The sequence below is a fragment of the Eulemur rufifrons genome, chromosome 6, assembly GCF_041146395.1.
Source record: "Eulemur rufifrons isolate Redbay chromosome 6, OSU_ERuf_1, whole genome shotgun sequence".
NCBI lineage: Eukaryota > Metazoa > Chordata > Mammalia > Primates > Lemuridae > Eulemur > Eulemur rufifrons.
The window spans coordinates 35671433-35689638 of NC_090988.1; the positions used below are offsets into that span (position 1 = coordinate 35671433).

Genomic DNA, 18206 nt, shown 5'->3' on the forward strand with positions numbered 1-18206 from the left:
CCACCATCTAGGTATAACAATGATGAATATTTTATTGAAATCCTTTTGGATTTTTTCTGTGCTTTTATATGTTAGTGGGACTACCCTTTCTTTACTCACTATTTTATGTCATACTTATTTATGAGTATGCTTTAAATGTAATTCATAATATTAAGAGTTTTCACTAACATTGTATAGCTCTATGTATTCAAGTCTTCATGTGTGCACCTCAGTGAGCACATGAAATAGATCTAGATTAATTTATCAGAGGTTAACTTTTCTATCCACAGCTTCTTCCCCAAGCCACAGGCCGAGATGTTCCAATACCACTTCTCTAATTTCATCACCCTCAGCTTTGTAAAAGAAGTATTCCAGGGCCTAAAGCTTTGTTCTCCAGTTTCTATCTATATTTCAAATCCTATCTTCTCCCCTCCTGTACCCGAACACCTAAAGCTTCTGTGTCTGATGACAAGACTCCCTTAGGTTTTTGGCTTTATTATCCTCCTTACTGCTCTGGCTTGAAACTTTTTATTTCTGGCACCTGGGTATTTCTTCTCCTTGATTTTAAGCCAGATGTTGTTATTTATTATTATATGAAAATGTTGATATTTGTCTATATTATTCTGTCTGATAATACTGCCATCCATCTTTTTTATTTGTATGGCTCTAATATATCTTCGCCAACCTTTTATTCTTAATCTGTTTCATTCTGTTTCAGGTTTTACTTAAGAAGCATATATTGACTTTTCTTTTGAGTTAACATAATCGCATTTGCAATACCTGATAAATCATTTTTTCATTGTATTTTATGCTAATTGTTTTCTTCAATTTTTATTATATTTTACTATATAACATAATGCATACATCTTTGAAACTGTTTGCCTGACTGATATACCTCTTTTTCTGGGAATTTCCCCTTACCTCAACATAGGTATAAACTACAACTGATTTATCCCTTTATTACCCTTTCAACAAATCTGCCTAATTGATCCACAGGGGACACCAACTAAAGCCCAGACAATGGCTGTCTTCTTGGGACTTTTGCCCAAAAACTGAAGTCAGAATTAGTTTAACTTAAAACTCCAAAACTGTCAGCAGCTGTATTTCCTGCTAGGTGGGAAAAAAAGGAGATGGAGAGAAAGTGCTGGCCATATTTAAGCCCGTGGTTTCTGATATTCTTAAAGTCCACGTGTATACTGCACTTCCATGTTCTTGGTTGTTCAATCCTTGCTTACATGTTTGTAAAGCAAAAAGACTCCTCTTTGCCAAAACTAGTTCAGTCAGAGTTTCTATTACTTATAACTAAGAAACTATTAACTGTACTTTTTCTAAGCTCTTTGTAAAAATAAATCTAGTATTAGAAAGATAAAATATGACTTTATTCTACTAGTGGCTAACTATATGTTTAAAAATACATAAACACACAAGCCCATAAACATATTGCTGAAAACATTTTCAATGTCAAAAATGAAATTTTTATTATATAAAAGTTAATATAAGAAATATGGCAAGCTTTTTATTTCATCCTCTTGTCTAGTTTTCTAATTAGGGATTTTTGGATCCAGGTTATTAATTTACATTTTATACCTTCATTTCAAGAGTTATATTTGGTATAGGTTTTCAGTTTTATATATAGTTTTTTCTTACAAACATATCTGCTTTCTTGAGTTAAAAAAAAACATTCTAGGTAATCAAGTGATGGATCTTAAGCATTCATTTTCTCCTTAAAAAGGTATGAGGGTGAGCTCTTGCTTTTTCTTCCCTTCTATTGTCCTCTCTTCTATGAAGTCACAAACTACTGTGCTAATTATGCTTATGTTACCATGTTACTTGCAAAAATTCCTGAATGAAAAATATTCTATGTAGAAATAAACAATGAACAATTCAGAGATTTTTTTTAAACTTCATATACTGGAAAGAGAGACAATGGGGAAACATTTCTAGAAGAAGCAAACTCATTAATATTTGTTTAAAGAAAAAAGTAACATACTGAAATACTATATTTTTCCTTTCAGAAACAGACTGTTTGGCTGGGTGCGGTGGCTCATGCCTGTAATCTTAGTGCTCTGGGAGGCAGAAGTGGGAGGAAGCTTGAGCTCAGGAATTTGAGGCCAGCCTGACCAAGTGCAAGACCCCGTTTCTACTAAAAATAGAAAAAATTAGCCAGGCATGGTGGTGCGTGCCCGTAGTCCCAGCTACTCGGGAGGCTGAGAGGCAGGAGGATTGCTTGAGTCCAGGAGTTAGAGGTTGCTGTGAGCTAGGCTGATGCCATGGTACTCTAGCCCAGTAAACTGGGCGAGACTATCTCAAAAAAAAAAAAAAAAAAAAAAAAAGAAAAGAAAAGAAAATGAAATAGACTGATATGATAGACTGTTCATAGCAAACACCAGATTTAAAATGTTTATCCTCCATACTACCCACAATGTTTCTGAACATACATGTTCAAAATGAAATATATTTTGGTTATGTATGGAAGTGTAAATGCCTCTGGAAAATTGCAGACACAAAGGGAGATAACTCAGTTTTTCTTAAACTTTACTTAATGATCACTGAAACATGAGTTCCTTGAGGAAGGAGACGATCTCTTATTCATATAATATTTAAAATAAATATGAGGGTGCCATTTATTTGTTCTTAAGAGAATAATTTAGTTGGTAGCTGGAGTCTGTATTCTCTCTGTCCCAAAGGACATCAAACCCAGGCTGTTAGGGGCTGTCCTGGTAGTCGTGCATGTGCGGTTCACTCCTAGTGAGGTGAGAAGGTAATCTTTACATAGAGGTATCGCCAAACCTCAGTATTTCAGGGGACTGGTTCCAAGATACCACCCACCCCCAAATCTGCGCATGCTCAAGCCCCTTATATAAAATGGTACAGTATTTGCATATAACCTAGCATATCCTCCTGCATACTTTAAATCTTCTCTAGATTATTTATAATACCTAATCCAATGTAAATAGTTGTTATACTGTCTTGTTTAGGGAAAAATGTCTGTACATGTTCAGTACAAACATAACTACATTTTCAATCCCTGGTTGGTTGAGTTGGAGGATGTGGAGCCCGTGGACATGGAGAGACAACTGCACATGCTTTGCCTCTTTCTTCTTCCCTGGGTATGGGGGATTTTATTCATAATTAAAACTCCGGTGCTATCACTATGTCTGGCACACAGCTGGCACTCAAATGTTTTAATAAACATATATGAAGGAAAATCTCCATGATTATTAATTTAAAATATCAATTGGAACAGCAGTCCCTAATCTCTTTGGCACCAGGGACTGGTTTCATGGAAGACAGTTTTTCCACGGACTGTGGCAGGGGGTGTGGAGGCGAAGGTAGGGTGAGGAAATGGTTTTGGGATGATTCAAGCACATTATATTTATTGTGCACTTTATTTCTATTATTAGATCATAACATATAATGAAAGAATTTATACAACTCACCACAATGTAGAATCAGTGGGAGCCCTGCGCTTGTTCTCCTGCAACTAGATGGTCCCATCTGGAGGTGATGGGAGACAGCTGACAGATCTGACAGGAGGTGGAGCTCAGGCAATGGGGAGCAGCTGTAAATACAGATGAAGCTTTACTGGCTCACCGGCCATTCACATCCTGCTGTGCGGCCCAGTTCATAACAAGACCAGTACAGTCCATGGCCTGGGATTGGGGACTGCTGAATTAGAAGACAATTAGCAGCAATCCCTTTCTCCCTGACTCTTTAGCTGGCAAAACTTTACTACATCTCAGTAATGCATCCTTTATCTAACATAGCCAGTGGTTCCCTACCTAACTTCACTGCATTTCTGAAATACCTGGGGATCATTTATTTATTTATTTACTTACTTTTGAGACAGAATCTGTCTCTGTCGCCCAGGCTGAAGTGCAGTGGCATCATCATAGTTCACTGCAACCTCCAACTTCTGGCCTCAAGTGATCTGCCTCAGCCTCCCAAAGTGCTAGGATTACAGGAGTATGCCACCAACCACATCTAGCCCTGGAGAGCATTTAAAAATCACAATGCCTAGGACATACCCCACACAAAAAGAAAAAAAAAAAAAAAAGATATCTAAAAGAATATTTTGAATGAAAGCCAGGAGTCCAAGAAGATTCTCAGGTGATTCTAACGTGCAAAGTCTGAAAACTGCTTTAAGTGACTTCAAGGAGCACTAAAAGAGTGGAAGACTTTCTACCCACTTCTCAAGCCCAGTGTATCATTCATTTAGAAGACTGAAGTGCACGGTGTACATTAAGCTTAGCAGATCTCAATGTTATCTGTTGTTAATAACAAAGTCAGGTTCATCTGTTGTTTGGAACATTTCTATTATTAATACATCAATACGAGTTTGTTGTAGATTAAGGGAGAAAGAAAATAATCTGCATCTTTTGTTTCTCCCATATTGCTGTCTTGGTAGTTCTCTACCTTTCTGACTGTTCCTACTTTTTAGCTCACTGTTTAAATGGTATTTTCCAGAGCTCTTTTCTCCCTGTACTTTCTTCTTGAAGAAACCCCTCATAGGCTTCATCCACTACTGTATCCTTGATGGTGCCTAAATTCATTAATGTAGCATTCTCTATTGCACCTCAGACTTATATTTTCACTTGCTTACTATTCACCTCCCTCTAACTCACAGGCACTTCAAACGTGATATAGCCAAAATCATATGACCATTCCTTGAAATGCTCTATTTTTCCTGTGACCTGTCTTAATCACACCATTTATTATCCATACTAGAAAACTTAGACTCAAAGATTTCTCCATCTTCCTCACTGCCCTCATCAAAGCATGCTGTCACTGCTTTAGTTTAGATTTATTTCTGATGTAAACTTCAGTTCAATAAATGTTTGTAGACCACACATGATGTGTAAGGTACTCTGCAAGGAGGAGGAGATAACATAAAGACAATTAAGATGATCTCTGCCTTCAAGGAGCTATCATCTAGATTCTAGACAAGATGCTGCTATCTACATTCTTCCTACACCTGGTAAAAATATTTACTTGAACAAAATACTATTCTGAATGTACTCCTATCCTTTATTACAGTAGTTTTCAAATGCATGAGCCCATGGAGGTCAGGATTCATGAGACCTTTCCCAGGGTCTGTGAGGTCAACACTATTTTCATAATACTAGTAAGACTTTTTGCTCTTTTCATTGTGTTAATGTTTGCCAATGATGATGCAAAAGCAATGTTAGGTAAAACTGCTAATTTTATCCCAAATTAAGGAAGTGGCACTAAACTATAATCTTAAGCATTATATTCTCCACTGTCACACACTCCCAAGAAGGAAAGAAAAACAAAGCAACAATGTCCTTGACAAAGTCTGCAAACCTTTCACATGCTGTACTCCTACTGAAATTTTCTTCTTATAGAAATATACTCCTTTTTTAAAAGCCCACATTATATAGTTTTTCCTTCTTCCTCTGAAAAGTCGTCTTCTCCTCTAGTTTCCCCAACATACAGATCTCTCCCTGCCCACCCCAAATGTCTTTTGTGAACTCTCTTGGCCCTTTGTTCATACCTCATCGCCTTTATTTTTTTGTACTTGGGAAAGGGATGGTGATTTCTGTGTCTATCCTTCCCATTTTGAAAGTATTGTTGGATTAATACTAGAAATGCTGTAAAAGTATAATGGATATTAATGATTATCCTGGGGCAGTGCTTAAACAGTTCACATCCCTATGCTCTGAAGGCATAAAAGCTTGCTTACTGTCTTGCACGTTATTTTTTCTTTCTTTCATCTCCTTTTTTCTCCCTTCCCTCTTATATTTCTTAAAAACATTACTGTCACACTCAAGAAGAATTTTGCTTTATTAGTAACATACTGGGCTAAACATTTACTGACTCTCTGTGAATTAATTTGCCCACTTAATTTTTCTTATTCTTTAATAAATTGCCTTTCTCTGAACTTTTTTTTAAAGTTTCTTTTCATGGATGTAAAGATTAGAACTACATAGAATACTGTAAAGGAAGAATTCATATCTAATTCTTAGATCTTCTGTTTCCTGTTAGAGCTATGTTACATGGTTATTTTAATTTGTGCTTATTTTTAAATAAGAAATTATTACTGAAACTCATTGATTTTTGTTGTACTGTGGGATTCAGTTGTTTATTTTTGCTTTTAAAATCTGTTGTTTTAATGTCGTGCCACAATTTTTTTTAATTGCCAAAGCCTTTAATTGCTATATTCTGATAATTAGCACCTTAACGATTGTTTTAGCTATTAAATTAACGTGTTTTTTTTTTTTTGAGACAGAGTCTCCTCTGTTGCCCTGGGTAGTACAGTGGCTGCAACCTCAAACTCCTGGGCTCAAGTGATCCTCTTGCCTCAGCCTCCCAAGTAGCTGGGACTACATGTGAGTGCCATGATGCCTAGCTAATTTTTCTATTTTTAGCAGAGATGGGGGGTCTTGCTCTTGCTCAGGCTGGTCTCAAACTCCTGAGTTCAAGCAACCCTCCTGTCTCGGCCTCTGGCGAGTGCTAGGATTACAGGCATGAGCCACCTCACCCAGCCAACATTTCCTTTATCATTGATATGCAGTATCTTCCAAAGAGGTTTCTACTTAGTGAATATCAAGTACTGAAATTCTTAAAAGACACCAGACTATTTGCTTACATTTATTTTAGCACACACACTTTTGAGCCCCCATTATGGGCTAAGATTTATAGTGTAACTGTACTTAGATATTATCTTCCTGGTATTTTACTGTTCAATCAGTCTACAGTTTGAAAAACAGTTTCATCAGGAGATTAATTTTTAAGACACTTACAATACACCTCAGTTGGAACAAAAAAGTTCCTACACTAATTTATAAATTCCTGTGTAGCTTATGATGTGGCTAATATGTCTTTTACCTAGAGAATCAGTAACACAAGTAATTGCTGCAATATTAGTGATTAAACACAATTCTGAAAAAAATGAAATACAGCAGCATTTCAAATAAAGCAAATACATTTCATTTAAACCTCTCTCTCTCATACACATACAAAGTATTATAGATGAAGAAACATCTCAAAGATGATTAATATCCCACTGTTGCTGCAGGGGACCGTAAAGAAAGCCTGAGAAGAAAAAAGGACAGTTTCTAGAAGCAAAGACTGTCCCCAAGTGACAGTGGCTAGGCAACAGAATCTCAGTCCTGAACTACAAGGGACTGAATTTGGCCAAGAATCTGAATGAGCCTGGAAGCAGATTTTCCCCAGAGCCTCCAGTAAACAACACAGCTCCAGCCAATACCTTAATTTGAGCCTTATAAGACCCTAAGCAGGGATCCCAGACTTCTGACCGACAAAAACTGTGAGATAATAAATAAATTTGTGTTATTTAAAACTGTTGAGTTTGTGGCAATTTGTTAAGGCAGCAAGAAAGCCAATACAGATGGCAGGTTCCAGGAACAAATATATTTCAAAGTAGCCAGAGCAAAAGATGGGTAAGGAAAAAGAGGAGAGGCTAGGGATGGAATTGAAGATAGCAGTTAAAATCTAGGTTATAAAAAATTTAAGAACTTATGTAAGCCATGGAGAGGTACTAAAACTTTTTTGTTTAAAGTGGGAGAGATGATGGATAACAATAAATGGTAGAAATCCTGTTAACTGGGGATGAGAAGGAGAAAATGGGCAGGGAGATCAATTAGGAGTGTATTGTGAACATCTAGGCAACAGATGATAAGTACCTGAACCAAAGTAAGGAGAACAAAAAGAGACAGAACCAATTGGCTTTCGGGATATTTCAGAAACAAAAATACAAGTCTTGGTTCCTGATTGACACTGGAGATGACAAGAGCAGTCACAGGCGACTCAAGTATTTTAGCTTCAGTGATCTGGTGGATGAAGATGTTCAACAATCAATATAAGGAACATAAGAAAAGCATAGTATTTTGAGGCTAAAAACTGGAAGGGGGAAATATCCTTTCCTCTAATTTCAAAATAATGGAGGACAAAGTTAAGAATTTTAAACCAGTAAGTAGACACAAACAACATCTATTTTGTTAAGCACTATTACCTCTACTGTTGCTTTCCGGATAGGCAAGTGTAGGTTTATTTGGGGAGCGTCGTAGATCACTATTCAGGAAAGGCTTATCAGATGGATATACTACATATGGAGATGAAGAATGGCGAACCATACTTCCATTAGACCTTGATGTTTCACCTAAGGTGTTCTGAAAAATAAAAACATACAAATTATCTTTCAAAAATTTAAACCACAAATAGCGCATTTAAACCACAAACATTCAAGACTGAGAACTGGACTGTCCATATGAACATGGATAGAGCCAACAGGAAAAAACACAACCCAATGACTATATACAACAGAATTCAATCATTATTTATTTAAAAAATATAACTTTTAAAGTATTTCATATTTTCCTAAATGGAGACATATGCCAGATACTATAAAAAGAAAATAATGCTCTTACAACTCAAACACAAATGCTGTGCAGAAATACATATGGTACTCACAATGAACTTAATAAACTGTATCTTAAAAATATGCACTGTGAACTATACATTCAGAAAAGTACATACGGTCTCTTTCCAGGGCCAGAAACTGCTACAAATGACTGAATTTCTCTATCCTCAATCAACAAAATACTGCCTGAATATTTATAGTGTCCAAAACTTCAGAAAGAAGACATTGTCCTTGCCTCAAAGAATTTATGTTTAGTTAGAAAAGGGAAACAATAAGAAAACATTAAGGCTTATTAAATATCCAAATACAATACTTTATTTCCACACATACACCACTCTGTCATGAATGGCATTCTATTAAATTTGGGATTCCATAAGATAATTCTCAATCCACAGATGCTAACTGTTTATATGTTGTAGGCAACTTCCTATTAATAGATGGACCTACAGTGGCGGAAATGACAGAAAAGCTGAGGGCTATGGTGGAAGACATGACTGCCAGCTGTTCAAAATTCTCAAATATCCATTCTTTTTTTTTCAAATGGCCACAGCAAACTAGGTTTTTCAACTCTAACCTTTGGAGAACTATATTTATGAAGTACCAGAATAATCTGTTTTCAGAAAAGTACAAAGGAACAGTGAGTATTTACAATAACAGTAAATAACTCCTGAAATAAAGGCTATCAAAATACCTAGACTGTATTCAAATCTTACTAAAAATTGAAGATTCTACTTCCATGTTATAAATAAATGCAAAGTCTACTGCAGTAAAGTGTGTTTGTATGCAACAAGGACAAATATTTGTCATTTTCCAAACTTAATGATAAATTGACATCTGGTATTAGAGGTAACTGGAAAATAGGGTAAGTTTTCCATTTTTTATACTACGGTCAAAAGTCTTGCAAAGGATCATGAGTTACGCACAACTTAATCACAACCTTAGGTCTTCATTGGTTACCTACATTCTACCATTTAACATTCAAAAAAGTTAAGTGACTTGCCTACCACCCCTACCACCCTTGCCTCAAAAGAATCAGGGAGCCACATAAATTATGTGATTAACTGAACAATAAACTAGTTCTCAAAAGAGAACCCTCCAACCTACGTACATCTGTTCTCATACATACTACATCTGCTCCTGTGAAAGAAATAATAGCTTGTGTAATGGACCTGTCTCCATTTACCTAGTCATAGTCTTGGTTCTTGTAATTAATGTCTATTTCTCCCTCCCTACTAGATCTTTCACATTCTCATTAAGGACAAAAAAAAGAAAGAAAGGAAGGAAGGAAGGAGGGAGGGAGGGAGGGGGAAAAAATAAGACAAATGTAAAAGAGCCTGAAATTTAGGACTTCCCTCCAGTTCTGGCCTCATTTTTCAGCTTTTATAACAATCTCTCAAAAGAATTGCTTGTAATTGTTGCCACCTCTTGAATCACCTCTCCTCTCACCCACTCCAAAGAAACAGCTCTTCAAAATCAGTGATTTCTACATTGCTGAATTCAATGACCTCTCAGAAGCATGACAGAGTAATCACTTCATCTCAAAACTCTCCTTAATGGATGCAACACCATACTCCTTGGTTTTCCTCCTAGAGCCTCTCTGTCTCTCTCTCTCTCTCTCTCTCTCTTTTTTTTTTTTTTTAATCAACATGAATTCCCTTGATGATTTCATCCACTCTCGGGGCTTTAAAAAGCCTCTAAGTATTTGCAGGTAACTCTCAAGTTTAAATATGGAATCAAGACCTCTCCCTCTCAAACTCTACACTCATATCCACCTTTCTACTACTCATTATCTCCACTTAGATACCTAAGGGGCACATCAAATTTAACAGGTCTATAACCAAATTCTTGTTAGTCCCAAAACCTGCTCCTCTCCTAGCATATCAAAACAAATGGCACACCATTTATCCAGCTGCTCAGGTTAAATTAAAATCCTTAGATGGAGTCATTTCTCATATATCCAACATCCAATCTTTACTGGTACTAAATCTTTTTGGGGCTCTGTCTTCAGAATATATCCAGAAACTCTTCAACTTCTCATCAATTCCACAACTACTACCCTGGTTCACACCATCATGATCTTTAGTCTGGGCTAACATAACAACCTCTAAACTGCTCTTGTCCACTTCCTTGGTCGGTTGTCCAAAGTTCCCTAGTCATAATGATCCTTTAAAAAAGTAAATCAATTAAAGTAATATTCCTAATCAAAACCCTCCAACAGATTTTTACCACAGAATAAAATCCAAAGTTTTTACCATGGCTTATAAAGCCCCACATAATCAAACCCCAGGCTAACCCTAACACTCTCTCTTCACACCATCTCCCTCCTCCCCTCACTATTTTCCAGCCATACTGACCACCATACTGACATGCACAATACACTCCATTTTCATATGCTATGTTTACAGTACCTGGAAAGCTCCCTTCTCCTCACTTCATTCAGGTATCTGCTCAAAAGTGTCAGTGAGGCCTTCCCAGACCACCCTATCTAAAATAGCAACCATCTGTCACTCTATCTTCTTACCTTTTTTTGAAACACTCACCACTATATATTTTTATCATCTGTATATCCTGTGGTATAATTAAAACAATTTATACTTAGTTTGTCTCTGGTTCCAGATAGAGATTCAAAAACTCCTGCAATTTCTCAAATATAGCCGTGTCTTTGTTACGCCAAGCGGACTCATGGTTGGATCCCTAGGTAACTTCAGGTATGAAGATATCTTCTGGGGGCTAGTTGCCACAAAAACCAACCACCTGATATTAGAGAATTACAAATACTATCCCTACACTCCAACCTCAGAGGAGGGGAGGGGCAGAGATGGAGCCCAATCACCAATGGACAATATTAATAATTTAATCAGTTATGCCTATGTAATGAAATTTCATTAAGATAACTCTTGAATAATTAGGTTTGGGTAGCTTTTGGATGGGTGAACACCCTGATGAGCTGTGAAGGTGGTGTAGAGGGTATGGAAGCAAGCCCCTTCACACTTTTCCTGTGTCTCTTCCATTTGACTACTCCTGAGCTGTATCCATTATAATAAAACTGCAACTGTTTAAGTATAGTACTTTCCTGAGTACTATAAGTCGTTCTACCAAAGTTGTGGGAACCCCTTAAGTTTTAGTCAGCTGAGCAGAAATGAAGGTGCCTTGGAGATACCCACGACTTCTGGCTGCTGACTTAAGTGGGGGCAGTCTTGTGAGTCTGTGCCCCTTACTGTGTTGGGGAGTCTGAGCTACATCTGGGTAATGTCAGAATTGAAATAACTGTAAGACACCCAGTTGGTGCAGAAGTGTTGTTGGAGAAATGTATACTTGTTCCTACTAGAGTTTAAGTTCCAATAAAGACACTCAAACATTTAATAAATCTGTGGAAATAATTATACAATTTCTTTGCAAAACAAGAGAACTGCACATTTATTAAAAAATTATCCTTTTTGATAAAGTTATGATAATCCCTTGAGAAATAATCAAAAGCTTTTGGTTTCCTTTTCATCAAATAGTAACAAATAGCAAAAATGCTACAGGAAAGCTGTGTAGAAAGCCTAAGGCTTCCAACTCCCAATCTGACTCCAAGCATTCAGTAAAAATTATTCCAACTAAAATATGTTTCTAGGATACGATTTCAGGATTAAAGGCAAAATGTTTAACCTGATCACTGGTGGCTTATGTTGTTAGGGCAAATATCCTATTTAAGAACACTTAAAATTCAAATATTTATTGAACATCTCTGTATAACACTGTGTTAAGTATGAAGGATGAGTAAAAAATGTGTATTGTTTTATTTTTAAGTGGAATGTGCAACATAGCTAGAATAAATTAGGCAGATAAAATTCAAATACAAAGAGCCGGTGGGCTGCTAAATTGGATGTAACAGAGACTAAATGCAAATTAAATTCAGATGCATTCAACAACAGACCATTGCTTCAAATTAGTGTGGTAAAGGAAGGTTTCTAATAGTGCTGAAATCAATACTGAGTCCTGCAGATTGACCTGTGTTTTGATAGGCAAACTAGAAATGGGTATGAAAAGCAATTATTCCCAGGTTAATGAATACATTAGTTTAGCTGATAAAAAGGTTTGTGTATACAAAGTTGAAGAAAATCGGAGAACTAAGTCAAGGTCCAAAAGTGGAGGAACTTATGTAGAGCTCTAAACAGTCTTCACAATCAATGTAACAGTTTTAAAGAATCAATTTGAGTTTCACAAAACATTCAACAGATGCTTCAACCCTTACACAAACACTTTAAGGAAACAGAAAAAGAGGGAACCCATTCATTTTATAAGTCTGTCTTGATCTCCAAACCAAGTAACAACGTAATAAAGAAAAATTATAAGCCATTATTTTCCAATAAACAAATTTAAACATCTTAAACAAAAAATCGAGTAAATCATACCAACTATACAGAAAGAATAAAACAGTATCATCAAGGTGAGGTTATTCTAGTAATGCAGAACTGGATGAATACTATGTCTTTTAACATAATTTATCCTACTAAAGTAAAAATCCATATGATTATCAACAAATGTTAAAAATGTATTCAATAAAATTCAATATCCAGCAATTATTAAAAACGACTATTTTCTTATGATAATATGAAGTTTTACAAAAACATGGCAAACATAACTCAATGGTGCAAAAATTTGTGACATTCCTTTTAAAATGAGGAACAAGATAAAGGTATCTACACAACAACTTCTAGTCAACTTTGTACTGCATTTCCTAATCTGCACATTAAGGCAATGGTAAGAACTAACAGATACTAAGATAGAAAAGAAAGAAGAATCCAAACTTCACAGATTATGACTAAGTAGAAAGCACCAAATAATCCTCAATTATTGGAATTAACTAGAGTTTGGCAAGGTTGCTGGATAAAATTAATATGTAAGAATCAATAATTCTATATACTAGTTAGAAAATGCAACTTATGAAAATATATATCACACAAACAACTAGAAATAAATTTAGTAAATATACAAGATTTGAAATTACAAAAACGTTAAAGGTCTAAATAAACGGAGTACATTAACATTCACTGATAGAAGGTTCAATATCTTAATTATATCAGTTATTCTCAAATTAAACTAGAAGTTCAATCAAAAAATCCAATCGCCGGTTTTAGAATTTCTACTGAAGAAAAGGACCATGAATAGCCAACATTTCTCTTGAGGAACAAGGAAAGTATACCTCTTCTCCTGCCCACCTTAGATACTCACCTAGTACAGTGGGTATCTACATAGGGAGAAACAAGCAACAGTGGAACCAAAGAGCTCAGTAACACACCCATACACGTAGAAAATTAACATATTGATAGAGCTAGAACTGCAAATCGCTGGGGAAAGGATGAGTTTTCAACAAGTAGTACTGAGACAATTGTGTATTTTAAGTAAAAACATTATATAGGATCCCTACATCACAGCATACAAATTAATGTCAAGTAAATTAAAGACTTAAAAGCCCTCAACTTTAGGCCAGGCTTGGTGGCTCATGCCTGTAAATCCTAGCACTTTGGGAGGCTGAAGCAGGAGGATCACTTGAGGCTAGAAGTTCCAGACCAGCCTGAGCCACACAGCGAGTTTCTAAAAGAATAAAAAGAAAATTAGCTGGGCTTGGTGGTGGGCCCTGTAGTCCCAGCTACTACAAAGGCTGGGGCAGGAGGATCATTTGAGCCCAAGAGTTCTAAGGGTTGCAGTGAGCTACCAGGAAGCCACTGCACTCTAACCTGGGCAACAGAATGAGATCCTGTCTCAAAACAAACAAACAAAACCACAATTTTAAAATTTGTAGGGAAAAATATAGAAGAATATAATCAAGGCTTTAAAGCAAAGAAATTTTTTAAACAAAAATCACTAATCATAAGAAAAGACCAAAATTTTACATTAAAATTAAGAATTTCTATTAATGAAAAGATATCAAAGACAAGCCCAGGTGTATCTGGAATAGTCCTAACAGACTGAGGATTAACATCCAGAATATAAAAGAATGCTTATATAAAAGAAAAGGCAACCCAATTGAAAAAGAAGCAAAAGACATGAATGAGCATTTCACAGAAGAAAAAACACACAAAAGACTACTAAAGAAATAGGGAAAAAAGGGTGCTTCCTCACCAATGATTACTGGAGCACATTATCACAAAAGAACAAGATATCACTTCACACCCCATCACTTAGCAAAAATTTACAAGTGGGACAATATCACCCATTTAAGAGGGGACTGCTGGTGGAAACATATTGCTATAATCGCTCTAGAAAACAATTTAGCATAACCAAGGAAAGCTGAAGATGCACTTTCGTTCACAGGTATATCTGCTGAACTGTTTTCTCTCTCCCCTTTTTTGAAAATGATATGGGCTGAGCCATTATACATATTCCACAACCCACTACTGAGTTGTAACCTACAGACCAGCCTGCAGTTTGAAAAATCACTGCTCTAGAGTTGCTACTCACAAACCTTTTCTCTCAGGACCCCTTTATACTCTTAAAAATTTACTGAAGAGTATCACTGTTTTACATCTTTGCAAATCTCTTTAATGTCTAGCTTAAAATAAGGATGCTGGATTCTCTTACCTGCTTCTGCATTCACTGTTAGATATTATTTTAGTTGAAGTACATAAAGGAAAGCTAGTCTCCCACAAACATGCAGTTGGATATAGAGAGATCTTGTAGACTTCCTGAGAGGGTCTCAGAGACACCCAATATTATATATTACTATGATATTAAAAAGTACGGTAGTGGGTGGGTGTGGGAGAAAGAAGGAACAGGAAGATGCAAAAAGGGTATGAAAGTATTCATTTTATTCTCAAAAATAAATCTTACAAGGGTGTTGGTTATTGGGAAAATATTAAAAGGCTGAGCTGAAAGACAATACTGTATTTCAACACTATGCTGCCCATACTTCTACATAGCATTAAATTCATTATGCCCAATCAGGATTGTTTTCCTGCCCTTTCCACCAGTGAGTTAGTTGATACACGGTAATCAATAAATGTTACCTGCTGTTGCTACTGTTCTTGCTGCTGTTGTGGTGAAATACTTAAAAAGACCACTTGAAACTTATTGCCTAGTTCCATGTTGTTTACATTTTGAGATTTACATGGTCTCTGCTTCCTAAAGACTGTTATTTGTGAATCTACTTGTTAAAAATCCTTGCCCGGTAAAAACGCCTCCATTTTCTACAACTAGGTTCAGGTGTTTATCAATGCTAACTACAGTTGAATACATCTGAGGTGTCAATGTTCACAACCTTGAATCTGAATGAACAGTCTTTGGGGTTCATGTTGTAGTTTAAAAAAATCTTTTTATGCTGTCTTATTGATTAGCTGTTTCTTAAGACAAAGTGCTTTCACAATTCTGTTGGAAATGGTAGCCTTATTTCTGACGGGGCATCCAAGCAGGGCCATTTCTTACACACCAAGAAACCAACTAAAGTTAGTCATTTTTGTTTTAAGAAATAGTAGCTTCCAAACTAGACATTTTGATGTAGCAGGTCAAGTTAGTTAAGAAGGTTGTTATACTTTGATTTGTGAAGGATCTAGATATTCTTAGAATACTCTTAATCCACTTTAAGCTGAGTTTAGCACAATAAATATTAATATGGTTTTCTATTTAACATTTTTGGGGGATTTCTGTCAAGACTACTGTAAGGACTCAGGGTTGACTATATCTCAGTCCCACTGCTCAGCTAGACTGCCTTGGCATAGTGCAGCTCAATTCAACATTTATAGGAGTATTTTCCCTTAGTTCAGTCTTCAGGTGCTTAAATTTTGATGGTAGTGAACAGCCCTTTTCTTCCAGGTTTAATTAATCACATCTCCTATATAATCTCTTCTATCCACTGACACTTCTTTCTAATAGTTTCACTTATTTTTCTTTCCTTTTACTGATCTAATTTTTGCTTCACTCATTACTTCTCCTTAACTTCCCTTAGACCTCTCTGCAAACGTGTTATCCCCGTTTTGCTGAGACGTTCTTATACTTCTGGCCTCATTATCACAAATTCAAACAGCCACAGAAAGCTAAAACTGAGAATATGTGTGATTTCCCCACGGTGACTCTGCTAAATGTTCCTTCCTTACACTCCTAGCTTCTATGAAATCACTTTATCCTAATATTCTCCTGGCTTCTTCCCTCATTACTCCTCTTTTCTCATGTTTTCACCTACTTTTCCAATTCATCTCACCCAACTCTACTTCCTTATTATCTTTGCTCATTCCAAAGCATCCCAAGTTTTCCGAAAGCACCTATTGTCTTGGTACATACTCCAAAATGTCTGCAGTGCCTTTTTATCTTTCCACGATTCTTGTGACAAGCAATTGCAACTCCTTCCATAAGCAGCTAACACCATCTTCCTGTCTAGGAAATCTTTTCTAGCTTACCCAAGCACTGCTAATCTCTCCCATTTAGATTATTCTAGTATGGTAGCACTTATCAGGCTACCCGTTTCTTCAAAGCAGGATTTCTGTCCTACTCATCTGTGTAATTTTAAAACCTAACAGTATGCCAGGCACCAAGCATTTGCTAAACAGAGAAATATAACAGTTCCAACTTTTGCTTTGTCACGTTTACTAAGCCTGAGTCTTTACAGTAGTCTTAACAGAAAGCCCAAAAAGTGTTAAATAGAAAACCATATATATTTATTGTGCTAAACTCAGCTTAAAGAAATAGGATTAAGAATATCCTATCACTTCTCAATGCCGCGGTTCCCAACACACTAAGCGTTCGACGCTATAATTTGACAAAAACCAGTGACTAAACTGCCTGGGGACTCTTGCGGAGGCCAAAACAATATTTAAGACCCGTTCTCCCGGCCGCCTCTCCAAAACGGCATTTCCACATCGCAGTCCTACATTTCTACATTGTAGTCCTACTAATACTACGGAAAGCGCGCGCTCTGGCTGCTAGGATCATGCAACGAAGTTAATGAGAGGATGGGAGGGGGAGGCACTACAGGTAAAGGAAACAGCACAAGCAATGACTAGAACGCTCCAGAGACTGCAGACTACTCAACAGCTGTCTACTAGGAGACTGGCGCGCCTACCTGGTCCCGGCCAGTTTCCAAGAGGGGCCGTTACACCCACGTGACCAGAGGAGCTATGTTTTCGCAGGCCAGCGAGTGGGTACAGTCATCGCAGCCGAGCTTTGGCAATGTTCAGCAACCTGGGCTACTACGCCAGAACGTGAATGAGGGATGGGGAATGCAACGGGCCAAGCCAGTTTCACTGCAAACCAGAGGGTGCAGCCTCGACAGAGGAGCAGTGAACGGAACCCAGGGTGGCGCGAGCCGATTTAGGCGGGCGCTTCCCCACCGTCCTCCAGGATGGGGCCAGAAGCTGGACCGAGGAGCGCACTGAAACGTGAGGAAACGCCAAAAAGCGCTAGGAACGTCAACTGCTTCTTACCGAGAACTGAGAACCAGAAGCCGCAGAGACCGACGCTGCCGCCATCTTTCTGCCTGCCCAAGGGGACCTCTGCAGCTCCGGGGCGGTTTGGCTTCTCGTGCTGTTATTCAAGACTCGAGAGCCGCCCACCAGGGGCGACCCTAAGCCCAACCCCTGATGGAAAGGGTAGGGGTGCTGGTGCCGGGTTTAGAAACCCCTGCCACACTCTCCCTCAGGGACGCCCACGCTCACTGAGCACACTGAAAGAACCACACGTCCTAACGGACGTCTCCAATAGCCAATCAAAAAAAGCAGACGTCTTCCTGTAGTAGGAGAGAACCCGCCTCTTCCCCCGGTGACGTCACAAGGTAGCGCGCAGCTGAACCTGCTAAGGGTCGTCAAGGCTGCAGGCTACCAGTCGGCTCCGAGGGGATTCTACGAAGGGG

General features: G+C 37.5%; 1 protein-coding gene across 2 annotated transcripts in view; it reads right to left on the bottom strand.

Moving 5' to 3' along the window:
- Positions 1-18005, bottom strand: part of CEP57 (centrosomal protein 57) — a 41880-nt gene extending 23875 nt beyond the window's left edge. For both annotated transcript variants that reach the window (XM_069469041.1, XM_069469040.1), the window contains exons 1-2: positions 17782-18005; positions 7976-8132 (exon numbers count right to left, since the gene is read on the bottom strand). In XM_069469041.1, coding sequence (XP_069325142.1) covers positions 7976-8132; positions 17782-17826 — 202 coding nt within the window. In that variant the 5' untranslated portion in view covers positions 17827-18005. The remainder of the gene's footprint in view (positions 1-7975; positions 8133-17781) is intronic.
- Between the last annotated feature and the right edge of the window lie 201 nt (positions 18006-18206).